This window comes from Hippopotamus amphibius, chromosome 7 (genome assembly GCF_030028045.1).
Source record: "Hippopotamus amphibius kiboko isolate mHipAmp2 chromosome 7, mHipAmp2.hap2, whole genome shotgun sequence".
Classification (NCBI taxonomy): Eukaryota; Metazoa; Chordata; class Mammalia; order Artiodactyla; family Hippopotamidae; genus Hippopotamus; species Hippopotamus amphibius.
Window position 1 is genome coordinate 70270028 of NC_080192.1, and position 18202 is coordinate 70288229.

At 39.5% G+C, this 18202-nt stretch overlaps 1 protein-coding gene across 4 annotated transcripts in view; it reads left to right on the plus strand.

Annotated features, from left to right (window-relative positions):
- Positions 1-3281: 3281 nt before the first annotated feature.
- KDM3A (lysine demethylase 3A) overlaps positions 3282-18202 on the plus strand; it is a 51836-nt gene continuing 36915 nt past the window's right edge. For 2 of the 4 annotated variants that reach the window (XM_057741457.1, XM_057741458.1), the window contains exons 1-8: positions 3282-3417; positions 3960-4174; positions 10867-11022; positions 12241-12351; positions 15546-15648; positions 16383-16507; positions 16756-16828; positions 16931-17019. In XM_057741457.1, coding sequence (XP_057597440.1) covers positions 3989-4174; positions 10867-11022; positions 12241-12351; positions 15546-15648; positions 16383-16507; positions 16756-16828; positions 16931-17019 — 843 coding nt within the window. In that variant the 5' untranslated portion in view covers positions 3282-3417; positions 3960-3988. Of the gene's footprint in view, positions 3418-3959; positions 4175-10866; positions 11023-12240; positions 12352-15545; positions 15649-16382; positions 16508-16755; positions 16829-16930; positions 17020-18202 lie in introns of those variants that run through there. The other 2 variants (XM_057741456.1, XM_057741459.1) reach the window with 2 other exon arrangements.

The following is an 18202-nucleotide window of genomic DNA, read 5'->3' on the forward strand; positions in this document are numbered from 1 at the left end:
GTGCGTGGGCTTCTCATTGCGGTGGCTTCTCTTGCTGTGTAGTACAGGCTCTAGGCTCTCCAGCTTCAGTAGTTGTGGCATGAGGGCTCAGTAGTTGTAGCACATGGGCTTAGTTGCTCCGCAGCACATGGGATCTTTCCCGACCAGGGATCAAACCCATGTCCCCTGCATTGACAGGTGGATTCTTAACCATTGTGCAACCAGGGAAGTCCTAAGTCCTACAGTTTTCTTCATACAGCTTTTTTCATTTCATGTTATGTTTTTCTCCAAGGTATTCTGTAGTTTACATAATCATAGATGGTTTCTTTTTTCCTGTTTTATGTTCTAATCAATGCTCGTCGAGCAATAGGAATTCTTTTGATCTTTTTGTTGTTGTTGTTGATCTTCTATTGTACCACCTTCTTGACTCTTGTATTACTTCTAATAATTTATCAGGAATACTCTTGAGTGTTAATGTAGTAGATTACATTTGTAGGATTCAAAATATAGCTTTAAATTTCAAAAGTAACATGAATACTTCAGCTTTTAAAAATGAGAGTATTACAAACAATGCTAAATCACCTTTGACCAACACCCCCAATACTAGTGTGCACTGTCCAATACTAGTAACCATCATTATGAGTTTTAATATATATATATTATAGAACATATATAGTGTAATTTTTGTGTGTGTATTTTCAAATATTGTCAAATGCAACTTTCTTTTTCATTCAAAATGTGTTTTGCTAATCTACCCTTATTGGTACATCTAAATATATTTCATTCCCTTTCAAATGCTCTACAGCTTTTCATTATATGTATCACATTTCATTTATTTAATTAATTGAAGCACATTTAGATTATTTCTAATTTTTCACAGCCACAAGCAATGAACAACCTTGTTGATGTCTCCCAGTACATATTTGTGGGTGTTTTTCTATGGTGGGTGTCATATTTCTAGGTTTGTAGGAGGTTTAAAATTATTTTCTAACCATGAATAAGCATTAAATACGTGTGTGCTCTTAATATTCCTAGTTTTCTAGGTAGTTCGGTGTTCATTGTGAGTGAGTGTTCTTTTCAGCCTCTACTAAAACAAACATGATTTTTCTCTTTTAACCTGTTGTGGTGAATTATAGTAACTTTCTAATCTTGAAATACCCTCATACTCATGCAATAACCCTCATTAATCATGGTTATTATTTTTAAAATATACTGCTGGATTTAACTTGCTGATATTCTATATGAGAATTTTCTGTCTCTGTTCATAAGTGTGATTGAACTATAGACTTCCTTTCTTGTACTCTACTGGTTCAGATTTGATAACAGGGGTTTGCAGGTTTTATAAAATGCACTGGATATCTTTCCATCTTTCCTAAGTTCTGGAACCATGAATGTAACTTAGGAATTATATGTTATTTGAAGTTTTATAGAACTTGGTCCTAGCTATTGTTTTTCAAATTAATTGTTAATTATGTAATCTAAGTCCTTCATACCTTCACTTATTTAAAAAATCTGACATGCCTATTTCTGGGGTAGATGTATTTATAAATATCTTCAGTATACTCTTACTACAATTTGTCAAAAATTGCGCATAAGTTTAGTCTTAGCATAGGCTAGAGTATGTTCCCAGAGTCACAATAGTTCAAGAGTGCGTATTACCTTGGTGGACTTTATCCTTTATTAGTATAAAAATGCTTTTCTCTTTGGTGTCTTCGCTTTCAATTATATTAACATTGCTAAATTGCATTCCTTCAGTTACCATTAGATTAGAACCTCTTTTAACCCACTATTTTCAAGGTTTCTGTGTTGTTGTTGGAGTTTGCTCATGGTCAATTTATAGATGGAGTTTATTTTTAATCCAGTGTGTCTTTTAAGGTCTGAGTAAAATTAACCCATTTATATTTATTGTAAATACTGATATTTAGACTTACTTCTCTAATTTTTTTTTCCTATTTACCATATTTCTCCTTAGTTTTTTGGTTTTTTTTCCTCCCTCCCTCCCATTCTGACTTATGTTGGACTGGACAGATTTTCTTTGTTCCACAACCCACCCCCCTTAATGGTCTGTAAATTATAAATCAAACTAATTCTTCAGTGTTTATTCTTAATTAAAAATTTTATTTAATCGTATTCAGAACGTATATGTTTAAAATCAACACCTTAACTTGTATCTATAACTCCTTGAATACATTTCTGAACTTTTTCCGATTCTCAGTTTTCACACTTGCAAAATTGGGAGCCTCAATTCTTCACTTAATCTTCATTTAATCTTAAAAATTAAATGTGATGCCGTGTCAAGCACCAGCCTTTATAAAATAAGAGATCTTCAATTCCTTCATTCCATTTTTTCTTCATTCAACCAAAAAACTTCAGGTCCAAAAGACACAATCACCTCTCAACTCCTTTGTCCTTTAAAGTCACCTCCTCTTCATAACTCTTACATCATTATGACCTTGATCTAGTCTTTCAATTTCTTTGTAAGACTCAGAATATCTTCTCATCCTCCCTTTACTTTAAAAAACAAAAAGAAAAAAACCCATTTTTGCATCATACTGACTGGTCTTTTTTGCTTTAGATTTAATTAATGTCATTTCCCAGAGACTCCATGCCTTTCTTCATTTTTCCTTCAAAATGGCGGACTTTAGACGTTCCATGATCAGCACCACGTGCGCCTGCGCCTCCCGCGGCCATTTCGCCCGGCAGCCCAAGCTCCAGCCCTTGCTCCGCGAAGCGCCTGCGCATGAGCCCCCAGAGCACTGTCGCTCCTCCCTCTAACTGAGTACGCTTCAAACCGCACGTTCCTGTCCCTTCCCTCCCCCGCTGACTCTGCACCGCCCTCACCCCTTTCCTGTGAGATTCTTCCGCCAAGTGGAAAGCCTATCTTCGGTCGACAGCCTACGCACTTGAAAAGCAATCCAATAGGCACTTACAGCCCTGGGTTTCGCCATTCAGTCTTATCTGTGCACCACGGCAATTTTCCCCTGGGTCCTAAAGTTGATGACCGATTTCGCGGGACTTTTTTGCATCCCGTGAGGCAACAAACGGAAAGAATAGCTGTGGCGGAGGGATCCCTCGCTTACGCTCGGTGTACTTTAACCTAATGGGGGTCGTCCGGGAGTCGGAAGGGGGAGGGGAAAGGGAGGAGGCAGCCAAGGAATTGTTTTTTTCTCTCGCCCCGCCCTCGCCGAGATGACCAATGGCGTTGGGCTCTTTCCCCACGAGTCTCGCCCAGCTCCTTGGACTCAGCCAATGAGGGGTGGAAGCGGCTCCGAGGGGGCGGGCCCGGGAGGCTGTGCGTGTCTTGTGAGAGCTCTTGAACCAAGTCAGAGCTAGAGTCGGCTGGGCGGCTGGAAGCGGCAGCCGCTGCCGGTGACTCAGGGAGGCGGGAGGCGGGGTAAGAGCGCCGCGGCCTCGGCTGAGGGGAGCGGAGGAAGAAAGGTGAAGGCGCCAAGCCCGCGGCCCCGTCGCCCCCGCGCCGCGGCACAGGCCGGGGATCGGCGGCCGGGTAGAAAGGTGTCGGGGCGGGGCGGCGGGGCAAGTGCGGAACCGCGGGCTCGCCCCTCCCGCGGGGCCGCCCGGGGCGGGGACCCGGCCGCCTGGGACGGGCCCTCTGCTTCGGGGCCTTTTCTTTTCCGGGGTGAGGGGCGAACACTCTCAAATCCACTTAAGCCTCAGATAATTCTCCCCTGACTTTGTCTGCGTTTAGGCTTAAGGTTTTGGAAAAGCGAAACTTGGGAGAGCGAGGGTCACGCGGCGCTTGGGCCCGTGTTTGCGGTGGGGGAGGGATCCGGGGGGCGGGGAGCGCGCGGGTGGAGAGATCGGGCGCGGGGTCGTCCGTCTCAACCGCCGCCGCCTGGGGTGCCGTCCTCCGAGCGGGGTTGGGAGCCTTTTCCTCCGCCCTGGCCTCCCGCCACCGCCGTCTCTTCCCGGCCCCCTCCCGCCGGCCGCCCCCGTTGCATTTTGTTTTTGTGTTTTTGCAGGGAGGAGCCCTTCCTGCAGCGTGGAAACCATGGTGCTCACGCTCGGAGAAAGTTGGCCAGTATTGGTGGGGAAGCGATTCCTCAGCCTGTCCGCAGCCGACGGCAGCGACGGCGGCCACGACAGCTGGGACGTGGAGCGCGTCGCCGAGTGGCCCTGGCTCTCCGGGACCATTCGAGCCGTCTCCCACACCGACGTTACCAAGAAGGATCTGAAGGTAAAACCGGCTCCCGGGCCTCGGCAGTCGGACGTTTCCTAGTTACCTTGGTAACGAGACAGCCAGCACCCCCCCCCTCCCCTTTTCTGAAAAGCCGACCAGAAAGTTGGCATCTGATCTGAAGGTGCAGAAAACTAGACCTTGAAAGTCTTTGAAATGGTGTGTAGAGCGAGGTGTGTTTGGCCTGTGTTTAATAATGGGCTTGGGGTTGCTCAGACATGCTTAGTTATTGCCCACGCTGTGCCTCATTAGGGCTATACGATTACTTCTCAGAAGGGGGAGTGTTGTTGTTCATATTAAGTGGGGCAAATGGGTGACGTTTGGAATCATTGAGAATGGAGCGCTAGTGCTTGGAAGTGCTTTCAGTGGGGTTTTTAGTTTGTTCCTTCTAATTTCTTCACCCAGCTTCTTAAACTTTCGGACTTAGAAAAGAAGTGAGTGTAGAGGGAGGAGCTTAGTTCTCTTCAGCATGTTAGGGTGGGGATTTGTCCGTATATGGTGGGTCAGGGCAGGAGAGGGTTCCTGGTTGCCTCAGAAGGAGTCTGTGAGTGGGTGTGGGATATGACCATATATGGAGGGCCGGGGTGGAGCTGCCCCTTATATGGTGTGTTGGAGGAATGGCTTTGAAATATTCTATTTGGGTGCTTGAGGGGAGGGAGAGAAATGGGGACAAATGCGGCCAGTGATTTTTAATCAGTGACACGCAGAACCTTTTTCAGTTACATCTTTTCAAAGAGAGATGAATTCTGATCGTGCTCTCTAATAGAAGTATTGGTGTGAAAGGATGGTCTGGAAACTACCAGTGAGGTAGCTGTACCAACAAAAACTTCTTTGTGCAAAAATAACTGGAAAAAGGTCCCCAACAAAGACTCCAAAGTGGTGATAACTTGAAGGAAACTTGTCAGAACAGAAGAGCTTTCCATCCTGGGTAATGGATATGCTTCAGTATCTTCACTTGGTCATTATCTTTGCTTTTTCTTGAAAACTACTCAAATGAGGGAAGCAAGTTTTTGCATTGGCAGTTGAGTATGTGTTGATTTCTGAAACACTGTTCAAGGTGAACACTTTCAAGGTGACCGTGCATGGCCAAACCAGTAATTAGTCTGCAAAGGGTTTTGGGAGAAGGATGTGTGGTCATATATTTTAAAGTTTCCATAGTGTGCTCTATCTTCATGTTGAGAAAGGAGGAGTGACCATTAAGTACTTAACCACGTGCCAGGCGTCATGCTGAACACTTCGTAGCCATGTTCGTATTTAATCCTTACAGAAGTTCTTTGGGGGTAGGTACTAGTATTCCCCATTTTACAGACAAAATTGCTGGGGCTGGGGGAGATTATCTTGCGCAAGGTCACATAACCAAGGAATTGGCATAAGCCATCTTCTAACCCAGAAAGTTTTGAACCTTGAGGCCACCTTAATCATGGTGCTGCCTGATCAAAGGCTTTGCCACCAACGAACTCCTGTCATGCACTGTGAAGTTTGGTTTCACTCCCAGCAAGCTCGGTTTTGATGTTTTCGGAAAGAATGTATAGTGGTGCAGGGATGGCGAACCTAGTTGCTTTAGGCTAGTAACCTTCCTCAATAAAGTGGGCTTTGTGTGGTAGATTTCAATCATCCTTGTGGTTTATTTCACCTGCCAAGTAAATTTTTCTCTAGTGCCTTTGTTTTTATCTGATTTGAATGGAAACAAAATTAATCTTTACAGTCTTTAGTTCTTTGGCAGATAATGAGAGACTAGGTGTTCCCTTCCCCATCAGTGATTGCGGACCTGTTAAGTTGGGAAGGCAGTCTAGGAGGTCCTTTTTGTGTGTTCTCTTTAATCTCCACATCTCCCCCAACCTTTGAAGTGGTGGTGATATCTTCATTTTCAGAATGAAGAAATAGATTTAGGAAAGGAAATCTTATCCAGACTCGCATAGTTAGCTACCAAGTGGCAGAGGGAGCATTTGAATCTAAGTTTGGCTGTGTGTCTTCGGCTGTGCTACAGTGCCTGACCTGGAGACAACGGGGATTTCAATTCAAGAACAATTTTAACTATAGTGGATTTTTTGCTTTACCTGCAGGCCCCACAGCTCAGCCCTCATGTAAGAAATCTACTCAGTTTCTCTTTTCTAATCATGATTTATTGCTGCATTTCCTAATTGAGTAGCAGATGAAGTAATTGGTGTCCATTTAGGGGTGTGTTATATTAGCAAAACTGCAGTTTTTAAAACATGGAAACCAATTGTTTGGCGAGATGCAGGCAGGAACTGAGTAACTAAGACAATGCCTAAGACCTGGGCTTAGGGGCACTGAGTTTTGGGGAGTGAGTTGTGACTAGGGGCTGCCATGAGTATGAATGAATGAAATTCAAGTAGTATGCAGCTGTTTTAGTACTGGTAGAAGTACAAGTCTGTCTAGACTGAGGTGCTTCCTTAGTTGAGGATGACATTGATGAGGCCAAAGCTTGTTAACTTTGTTTCATCTAGAGAAAGACTTTGTAAGAAAGTCACTTACTCAGATACAATGTGTTTAGTAGTTGATTACTAAGAAGTTAGGTGAAGACCTAATAACAAATTCTTGTTATGCAGTACATACTTTTATTTAAACCTCACAAAAATCCTGCATAGTAAGCCACATTTTTTAGTGTTAGAAATTGCGGCTTAAACAAGTTAAATAACTTGCCCAAGTTTGTCTCCAGACCTTAAACACTAGGCTTTAATGCTCAGGTAGCATGAGGTTAGAGCAACTCTATTTTTCTGGCTTCAGTGTCCCCAGCACTGAGAAAATTGCTTGGCATGTAGTTTTTGCTAAAATATTTGAACAAATAAATGAAGGAATCATAAAATTATTACTTGTATATAGAAAAGCAGTTTAGAAATAACCTTCCAATGGAGCTGTGGCAGTCTCTTTATCTGGAATAACAATGGATCTTAATTAGGTGTGATTATAAGGACTTCTTTGACCTTATTTTTATCCTACTCTGCTTACTTGCGTGTGAGGCAGAGTGCTTCCTAACTGGCTTTGTTCATTATGCATGCTGGGAATGCCCTCCTTCCCCAACTTATTTGTCTAGGTCTTTCTCTTGCTTTTTCCTTGAGTCTTCTGCCGCCTTCTTGGTTCTCAGGGATGTCCTTAGCAGATGAGTAGTACTTGCCATCTATAGGAACCATTTCCTGCTGTTAAAGCCCTTTTTGGCAGTTGGATGCTTTGACCAATGCCTAGTTTTTTCATCCTTGGATACAGTTGAAACTTGAATGTTGGTGGATTCTGTTGACAAACAAACCATCTAAAATGAGAAACTCGGCACAGTATAATAAACTGTTTACCCCTATAATTGAATGCTAGACTCTGGGATTTTAGACAAGAATCTAGGTGTAAGAAGACATAAATAGAAGCATAATGAATTAATTCTTAATTTGTGAAGTAGTGAAATAAGTGATATTCTTCATAGTGCTGGGCATAGAGTAGGTATGTCATTAAAAACTTTGTGATTAAAAATCATGCCACTTTGTAAGTGCCTACTTTTAAACTTAGAAACATTTTACTTGGCCATTCTGATAGTTTTCATAATCATTTACTCAGGTAAGATTAGTGTATACTAAGAATGGTGGTTTTGAGATTAGCTTGCTTAGATAATATTAATTCATATTTAACTTGAAATATCCAACATCTGGTTGAGAAATTTGATAGGCTAATAGGCACACATTTACAAAATGCCCTATTTAAAAAATAGGAAATTGGGGGATTATAGATAGCAAATCATAATTAATAGGCCTCTTTCTGGCCTTTGGAGGCAGACAGCATAAATAACATCCTTTGTGGACCAAGTGATTTTGGAGGGAAGAACACAATTTAGAATGAGAACTAGTTGCATCTGTCAGCTTGCAGGAAGGAACTTGATCAAATCACGTTCGTTCCCCCTGAATTTGATTTCTTACTGGTTTTTTGTTTCTTTTTTTTAATGGAAAAATCTGCAAAAGAGGCTTTAGGAGGGTTGGGGGATGTTCTTATATATAGAACTTCAGACCTCAAGGCACAAATGGAAGACGTGTGGTTAAGATAGATGGGAAACTTTTTAAAGAATGTTTGAGAAAGCTCACAACTTGTTGGTTTCATTATATATTTTTAAAAGTCATGTTTTTAAATGTGAATTTTCAACCAACACAGCTTAATACTTCAAAGTCATAAAATTATTTATTTTTAAAGAACTAAACTTAATTTTCAGATCATTCAAAAATTGAGATATAAAGAGGGACTTTGTCTAAATTTTGGTTTAGGGTTGATCATAGGCTTTATAGATAGTGATATGATAAGAGTTGTGGTATTGCATAAGTTTGGGGAAGACATTTAAGATCTTAGATTACTTTTTTTTCTGAATAGATGTTAGATAATCATACTGAAGGCTTCCTCCTCCCATTCCTAACTGAAGAAGTGATACTCTGATAAATTAAGATTTGAATTATCATGAAGGTCTTAAAGCTACCTAGTCTCCTTGTCACATACTTAACATACATTGCCTTTAAAATCTACCTAACAATTCAGTGAAGGGTAGGTGTTAGTACTTTCATTTTGAAGCTACCATAACACAAGATTCAGAGAGCTTAGATTTAAGCAAGGTTCTTGACCTTGGTACAGTTAATTGGTTTCCTTTGTAATCCTACATATTTTATATAATTTAAATATTTAAATAAATTTTATGCATGTAAAATCATTCTAAGAAAGCTTCAGTATAGCTGGCATTCAAACCCAGATCTCTTTGGTTCTGAAGTTTGTAGATGTGCATTCCTCTTACACTATATTGATGGGAAAATTCTGTCATCCAAAGCTAGGTTGGGTTTGAGGTTGATGTGATGTGGGGCAGAAAGACTGGGGAAGATATCAGAGGACCTGGATTCTGTGACTAGGAAACAGAAAGGAAGATAGGCAGTCTCCAAACACCCCTGGGAAGGACCGTTGGTTGGTTATGGTGATGGATGGAATACATAGAACCAAGGAGAGAGTACATAGGGCCTTATCACATAGTAGGTGCTTACACACTTGCACTTATTTTGTAATAACTACAAGGTTAAAAGCCTGCCTACTAAGAAGATGGGCAGCTTTTCAGGGGAAGTTGCTTGGGAAATTAGGGGTGCACATTTTGTGGTTGGGGGAGAAGAATAGGATGGGTTTTAAATTTCCTTGATTTTAAAGATTTGGTATTCTGTAGCCATAAAACTGGAAAAGTTTGGGATTGAGGCTAGTGGTATATCAGTTGGGAACTTTCTGCCTTCCAAACTGATGAGAGAAACAGAAGGTGTAAGAGCCCAATTCAGAGAGAAATTTATTCATTCAACAAGTATTGACTGGGGACTAGAGACCGGTGAAATACAATGGTAAGTAAAAGCAGACACAGACTTTGACCTATTAGAGTTTTTAATATGTCAATCAGTTAACCACAAATTAATAATTCAAAATGTGGATAAGTGCTAGGAAGGAAAAGTACAGCGTTTTGAGTACAGTTAGCAAGGGACTTCTCTTGGGAGAGAGGGGGGCTCTTTGGTAAGGGAAGGCTTCTTTGAGGAAAGGATTTTTAAATTGGATTCTGACAGGTGAATGGTAATTAAATAAACTTTTTAAAAAAATTTTAAAGTTGAAGGTTGAAAAGGGAAATATGATTACCTAATGAAATTATGACGTGTTGATAAATTAACTAATTCTTTGAAACTGAAAAATTTCTCTATTAAGAGGAGAGCTTTTAAATCAAATAAAAAGAGTGATTTTTACACCGAATATTGAGAGAGCCTATTGTATCTCAGTTAAGACATAAAATACATTTTAAAAGACTTATAGTAAATTAAAGGGTAGCATCTTCATAACAGGTTAAGGAAGCTAAGGTGTTGGTACATTTATATGACTTTTAAGGTTTTGTGACTGATTTCCTTATTTCTGGATTACTGTCAGAGACCCACTTTTGGACTGAATTCTTTTTTTATGTCTTAAATATCTATACAAATTATAAGGATTTTAACTTTAGGGCTAAAAGGTATTTTGCAGATGAGAAGCAGAGAACTTCATAGTTACTTGGAAAATAGTATTCCAAAGGTAGTTTAATTTTCATATAAGAAGTTAGAGGTAGTTTTGGAAAATTCTGAGGTCCTTTATCAATTACTTGTTTCTATATTTAGCAAAGTTGTCTTGGATTTCAAACTCTGAGGTGAATTTCCCAGTTTATTTAATTCAAAGCATTGAAAGCACCTCGTGCTGGGTCCTACAGGTGCCAAAGGGATTCAAAAGCCAGTGGTGGATTGTGTTGATGGGGGGTCATCTTAAACTCACTGACAGTGTCAACATAGAATTACAATGCCCTGAGACAAGTAAGTACTTCTTTGGGTTTCAGATTTCTGTCTTTCAGTTCTCGAAGCTCTGATGTCTAATTAACATATGTAAAAACCTCCTACAAGGGGGCTCTTCTCTGTTACGGCGTCCCAGAGGTTACTTTGAGGGCAGAGACTGGTCTCCATGTCCCTTGATTTCTGCTTCCCAAAGTGATGTGGGAGCCAGAGCTTGATGGTTAGTTTATTGTGGGTTGAGGAGGGAAGTAAGAGAGCAGGAGTCTGGGGCAGCATATTCAGATACAAGATTCGAGTAGAATGATAGGGGTATAATTCAACTTAGGCATTTTTCATGTTTATTTTTGTTAAGTCTGCTTTCCTTCAATTCTGTTTGTCTAGGTGTGTGTGGAGTTTGATGGGGAATCTTGGAGGAAAAGAAGATGGATAGACGTCTACAGCCTTTTAAGGAGAGCCTTTTTAGTGGAACATAACTTGGTTTTGGCTGAACGAAAGTCTCCTGAAATTTCTGAGCGAATTATTCAGTGGCCTGCGATAGTGAGTAAAACTTGGCCTTTACTGAACTCCTGAGAAGAGGGTATTTCATCCGTTATGAATGAAACAGGGAAACTCTATATGTAATGCCTATATTTGGCCCTCTGGAAAATAATAGTACAGAGATATGACAATGTAGAAGATTGAGGGAAAACCCCCCAGATCTCCTGTCAGCCCTGCTAGGAGGGGGCTTGATTTTCTTGGGCCTCCGTTTCTTGACTTGAAGAATGGGGGTGGAGGTAATGTGGGGAACCCTAGGCCAGAGGTTAGAAACCAGCAGATGTATACAGACATATGAATCTTTTTGGTTTGACCCTCACAGTGTTTTAAGAAAATCTAAATTAGTTGTCTACTTTAAAAAATGTAGAGAATATCCTTAAAAATCTAGAGTTCCATTTTTTCTTGGAAAAAGGGCAAGATATGGCAACCCTGGAGCCTTGTAGTAATTCTTTATTGCAACAGTAGGCTGAAGCTGACAAGTAGCTGTCGCCTGGCCCCTGTAAGGGTTTCTACTTTTGGTCTCATGATCTTTAAGGTTCCCTCTGGCTCATATTTCTTTGGCACTAAAGATACTAGCAGTCAGTATATGATTGTGCCATTTCCACACCATAAGTCTGGTGCAGCTAAAGGAAAGCAGCGATCACTGTGTTAGGAGAGGATAGTTCAGGCTCTTTGCGACGTGAGCTGCAGCTTGAAGCGGGAGGGGACAGATTTGGGTAGTTGAAAGGCCTAGAGGATGATTGAAAGGCTGACCAGCTTGTGAAGGGCCTGTGTGATGTATGAGCGAAGTTAAGGTTTTGCCCATGGCTGAGAAGAGCTACTGAAGGTTTTTGAGTGATGCAGGGTTTTGTTTAAAGTGGTATTTTGCTCTTTGTGTTTTTTTCCCCATCTATTAAGAATTTGCTAAAAACGTGGCTCTGTCTCCCCAGAAAAATGTACGTAAAGCAATATTTTGCATAAATTTGGGAGAAGTCATACATCTATGGACCCAGACCTGTATGTTAATGACTTTCAAAGGTGTATCTGGTTTAAGTTATTGATTCTGGATAAAAATTATGTGCTCTAGTTGTGGTTGCATACATAGTTATTATTGAGATACCGGTAGTAAATAAACTGCTGAATGGCTTTATCTCTTGCTGTGTATATGGAAAATTACCAGTCCCCATTTTCAGAGTTATGTCGACAGCAGTTATGATGCCAAAACGTTTTCTTTTGTTTCAGATGTATAAGTCTCTGCTGGACAAAGCTGGTTTGGGGTCCATAACGTCTATTCGCTTTTTGGGAGATCAACAGAGAGTATTTCTTTCCAAAGACCTTTTAAAGCCTATACAGGTAAAACACAGAAACAATATTAAACCCTAAAAATAGAATCACAAATTCCTTTAATATGAGAACTAACCTATTGATGTTGATTGCTCTAATTCAGATATCTAACAGAGAAAAGGACCCATTTTATGAGCAGTTAAGTTGTCAGACATGGTCGCTCAGTGTTAGCTGTTGGGTTGGTACTGTTTATTTGAGATTGTAAGGACAAAGGTACTACAGTTGATGGTGTGTGTGTATAGAAACACCTAGGTGATATGAAGATAATTTTTAAAAGATTGACTATTATTCATATATATGCATATATCTGTATACATATATGTCAGTCCTCATTATTTAAGGATTCTATATTTGGGAGCATGCTTACTTGCTAAAATATATTTGTAGTCCCCCAGTCAGTACTTTGGTGCTTTCGTGGTCATTCACAGACATGAGCAGAATGGTGAAAATTTTGAGTTGTCTGACACACGTTCCCAGCTGAAGTTGAATAAGGTGACATTCTTCTGCCTTCTTGTTTCATCTCTTCTGCTGTAAACAAGTGTCCTTTTCAAGGTCTATTTAGTACTGCTTTTTTGAGCTTTTTTGCTAGTGATTTCACTGTTTAAAGTGGCCCCTGAGAGTAGTGCTGAAGTGCTCTCTGGTGTTCATAAGTGCAAGGAGGCTGTGATGTGTCTTAGGGAGAAAATACATGTGTTAGATAAGCTTCATTTAGCCATGAGGTGTAGTAGATTCAAGGTCAGTAATGCAGCAATATATACTAAATAATGTGTTTTTCAACAGAAACACATACAACAATGTTATGTATTGATTGGTTGATGACAGTGTTATGACCAGAGGCTTGAAGGAACCTAGCTCCATCTTCTTTCCCCAGGAATGGTTCAGTATATACTAATTCAGTGTTTGTGGTGATTGAACATAACTACCACAAACAGTGTGAATTGTGTGCGTGTGCACACGCGTGTGCGTGCGTGCATGCGCATTTTCATATTCTTTCCAGTGAGCTTGCAGAACTCCCACCTTTTTCTTTACAGCATTTAGGCTCTTTGGTCCTGCTCATATGTGATTTTTTCCTTTATTATAAAAATGTTGGGAGGGAGGGGAAGAACACACAGTTTACCTCCACATATCACTACCTTGGGAATCATGTTGGTTTTATAATAACATTGGTTTGTTTATATACCACTTATGAAGCTTAGTAATCCCCTTTACCCACTACTGTTTTGTGACCTGACTTGTTTCTATGGCGTGTAGAACAATTAAACCAGTTTATTTGCTAAAAGACTGTTTAGGACGAAGGCTCATTGCCGTTGCTGGGCCTGAATTGGAAAACTCAGAGCACTGGCTTTTCTCTACTCAAGTCTCACTTTTACTTCCATATCCTGGAAGTGAGTGAAAACAAGATTCATACTCTGAACCTTATTTTATAGTGTTTAAGTAAATGGAACAGAGGAAGATGCTTTTTCTTAATTGCAGACACAACTTACCTTCACATGTCAAGTAGGCATCTTGATATTGTCCTACGTTAAAAGGCAGAATGATTGCTCTTAAGGACCACGGAACATACAGGATGGGCTGTGGATGTCTGCTTCACTGAGCAATAGAGTAGTTTTTACTTCTTAGCATTGTTTTTGGGACAGTTCTGTTTTACATCTTTCATGTGTCCAACCTTTTCAGTTAAAGTAGGACTCAGTTTTGTTTCTTGAGATTGAAAAAGATCAGTAAGTTTTTGTTTGTTCTCAGGGAGATGCACTGTGTGCTGTCAGTGTGAGTGTTGTTATTAATATAATATTAATTGAGGGAGACTATATGGGTCCTTGACTTTTACTGATGATGGTAGTTGCCAAATTTTAGTGCTTCAGGGCATTTTCTTGTAGATGTATCAATAGATGATCATGTAAGGCTTCTACCGAAGGAAACTCTACATTGGATGCTGTGGATACCACAGTAGAATGTTTGCTGTGAATAATGAATAAAGAATCTGAAAAGTATTTGGCATATGCAGAGGTTGGAATTGAAACTTAACTCCTGTCTTTCGGATTGAATTTGTCTCAGTTATATGTGGATAAGAAAAAAAAACAAAGTATCCAGGTCAATTATCTGGCACTTTTGAGGAGCCCTAAAACTCTTCTGGTCAGAATCAAATTATTCTACCTTATTTAAGAGCCCTTGTGGCTCTCTCCATTAACATGATATTTTACCTTGTGGTAGGAATTGGTGAACGCATTTAAATTTTTTGAAATTGCAGTAGCATGAGAGAAAAAAAAAACCAAAAAAACCACCCCCAAAAAACCACATGGTCCATTCTGGTAATTAATGTTGAGCTCTTATGAAGTCCCTAGTTTAAGTCTGATGTTACTTGGCTTAAGAACTGCTTCCATCGTGGCCTCTGTAAAAGACTATTCTTCCCAGTGGGAGAAATGGATGGACTGTTTTTGGCCACTGTGTACCCATTTCACATGCAGAAAAGTGTGATATTGGAAGGGCTTCTGTGCTGTATAGTTTGGGTTTGGTGGGTTATTGCTATTGACATTCTGTATACATTTATCGTAACTGAGTGTACACACAAACCCAGAACAGTGTGGAACAGTGCCAGCAACAGAGCTGCCAAGAATTGAGTGTTTCAAAACTGGCTTGCTGAAGACTTAGGGTTTTCATTCAGATTTTGTCCCTCCTCACCCCACCTTTACCATTCGTAAAGAAGAATGCATTTGGAATTCTAGTTATGGTAAATGAATCTGTGTGAAATGATGTTTGTTAAAAATAGCAATTTCAGTGAATTGATACTATGAATCTAAGTGTTTTCTATGTGCGTGTCTTGTGCCCCTTGCATCTGGAGCTATGATATCCCTAATCCCTTGAGTTCGGGATACAGAGTATTTTTGACATGAACTGACTAGCCAGTTTGCTTATTATATTTCCCATAGCCTAAGTTCTGTCAAATTTAAAATTTGAGCTACTCTTAGTATCTGTCTTGCTCTTAGCTTGGGGTGACTTCACGTCTGGCTGCCTTATGTTTGTGATCCTTTGGTGGTTTCCTACTATTTGGCCAGTCTCGTTCATTGGAGTTGCAATGGTTTGCTGCCCTCAAACAGCTAATTGACACTACTTTAATCCCTCTGATTAAACTGATTGAAATACCCACTGGAATTTAAACAACTTTTCTGACTTGTTACCTTAAAATGTAATGATTTTCCATTTTCCAGGATGTAAACAATCTTCGGCTTTCACTTATGGATAATCAGAATGTCAGTAAAGAATTTCAAGCTTTGATTGTGAAACATTTGGATGAAAGCCATCTTCTACAAGGTATGTGGATTATCTATTGCTGATAGTTCATCAGTTGACCAATAATTAGTTTGTAAAAAGCTTTGTTTTAGCCCTTCTCACTCATTTGCTCATTAAAATTTCTAATTTTTTAGAAATCCTTTTGCTGCTTTTCCCATGCAACTAGATGACTGGAGGACTTTATTTACTCTATAATGTATTCCAAAGCCTCTGAAATTTGAAAGCTCAGGGATCATGTGAAAACTATAAAAGTGGAGTAGATATTAAACAAGCTCAGCTCTATTTTGACATGGAACTTGATATGTTTGGAATTTCAGTCTTATAAAATTAATAAAACATTAATTTGATAATCTGATCTTGCCATTTACTGTTATTGATTTTCTTGGTCAGTTTCACAGTTGTAAGTATTTTATCAGACTTAGCAGTTCCTCTGAGTTTCCAGGATTTGGATCCTCTGAAGCTGCGTAGGAGAGTGAATTACCTCTCAGTGAATTATCTGATACTACATGGTCTGATATAAATGCTAGAATAAATATATTGCAAGTCTAAGATAAATCTATAGAAAAGTGAAGCTTTAAAATAAAAAGTGAAGCTTTTTTGAATGTCTGTCTTGCATTTATAGCAGTATCTTTTAATGTTTACTTTTTGTCTACTGCATTTTTTAAAGACTTGGGGAAAGATTATCCTGGATAATGGTGCTGTTGGGAAATAATGCAAATTGCTCTGAGGGTTTATTTTTATTTTTATTTTTTGAGGTGACAAAAACTTAGTTGGTTCAGAAGTAAAAATTTATAGCTTGGATCCATCTACTCAGTGGTTTTCGGCAACCATTGTAAACGGAAACCCAACATCAAAAACCCTTCAAGTCAACTGTGAGGAGGTAAGGATGATGGTAATTGTGTGTACAATAACTTGGCAGGGGAAGATAATTATAAAAAGTAATTATAGTGTCTTATAATTACTAAACACCTTTATTATTTTATATTAAAATATCAGAGTAGAAAAAAATCACAATTATTTTTAAAAATTATATGTAAGAAGCCCCTGTTGTTATGTTGATAGAGCTAATTTCTGATATGTTCCTGAGCATTTTTAAATTTCCCAGTATCTTTGTTTTATTTATTTAAGATTCCAGCCCTGAAAATTGTTGACCCATCGCTGATTCACGTTGAAGTTGTACACGATAACTCTGTGGCGTGTGGTGAGATAGTGTTTACTTCAAGTCTTTATTCTCCTTTCCCCTTTTCCCTTCTTACATTGAGAGAAACAGGGAAGCCAACTTGCCTGTTTTTAAATATTTTAGGTAATTCTGCAAGAATTGGAGCTGTAAAACGCAAATCTTCTGAGAATAATGGAAGCCTGGTTTCCAAACAAGCAAAATCTTGCTCTGAGGTAACCTTGATTTATTTTTGTCACTTGTGTGAACCTTTCTTTAGTTCTTGCAGTGTATGACCAGTTTGTTTAGTGGTAATAAAGCTGTCTTCTCTGCTCCTCTGTGCTGTTATGTCTGCTCTTTGCTAGTCCCAGATCTTGGCCGTAATTTCTATGCTCAAGCAGGTGGAGATAATATAAGTTTCTGGTTCACTGTTTTTGTAAAAAAAAAAGTTTTTATTTTTGATGTTTGCTGAAAATTCTCAATAGATTTGACAATTTCACCGTGTGGAGGTATGTTTGAAGATAAATTGAGTTGTGTGTCAGATCAGAAGAATGCCTTGCAGAAATAGAGGGGAGGAGCCTTTGAATTCTGAGTAGATTTGGTGTTGAAATAGGACTCCCACCTCAATAACAGAGAGGTTTGGTCTTTTATGATTGGGTGAACAAACATACTCACTTTTTGAAGTAAGTGGTTGGTTTGCTATTACTAATTTCTGCCGAGAAAAGTACAGGCTTCTGTGCATGTCACTGTTGAGTTCAAGTACTGGATTTAATTCTGTCCTGAAATAGGATTTGGATCAAGAAACTTAAGGCTGTCAGCTTTTCCCTCTCTTCTGTGTTATAAAGAAGCTGGCCTTCTTCAGCTCTTCAAAACTTCATGCTTTCTCCAACCTCAGGACTCACTGTTCTCCTTTCTCTTCTAATCCTATCCTCACTGTAATTAGCTCCCATTGATCTTCCTAATGTGATGTTGCTTTCTCAGGGAAGCCAAACTTAACATCTCTACCATCATTTTAATCTATATCCCAGACTATGTCAAGTCCCTTAATTTATTGTGCTTTGTAATTACTAGTGCATGTCTTCATGACATCACAGTATACACAGTGAGGACCATTGTATTCAGAATTCCCCAAAGATTGGGCTAGACAGACTAGCCTAATGAGGGGATGGGGGACTGGGGTAAACATCTCAAGAGGGTATAAATGACAGGGTCAAATTTTGAAATCTGAGGGAAAAAAAAGAAACTTAAGGCTGTTTCTTTTTTAAGTGAGTTGAATCCTTAGGTCCTATTACAGCACGAATAATTTTCTTGCAACTTAGGTATCCAAATACACTTGTGTTACATAGTTTATTGTGTTATAATTGTCAAGAAGGCCTTTATGATGTCCTGTTGCAGGTTGGAGTACAGAATTTTAAAATT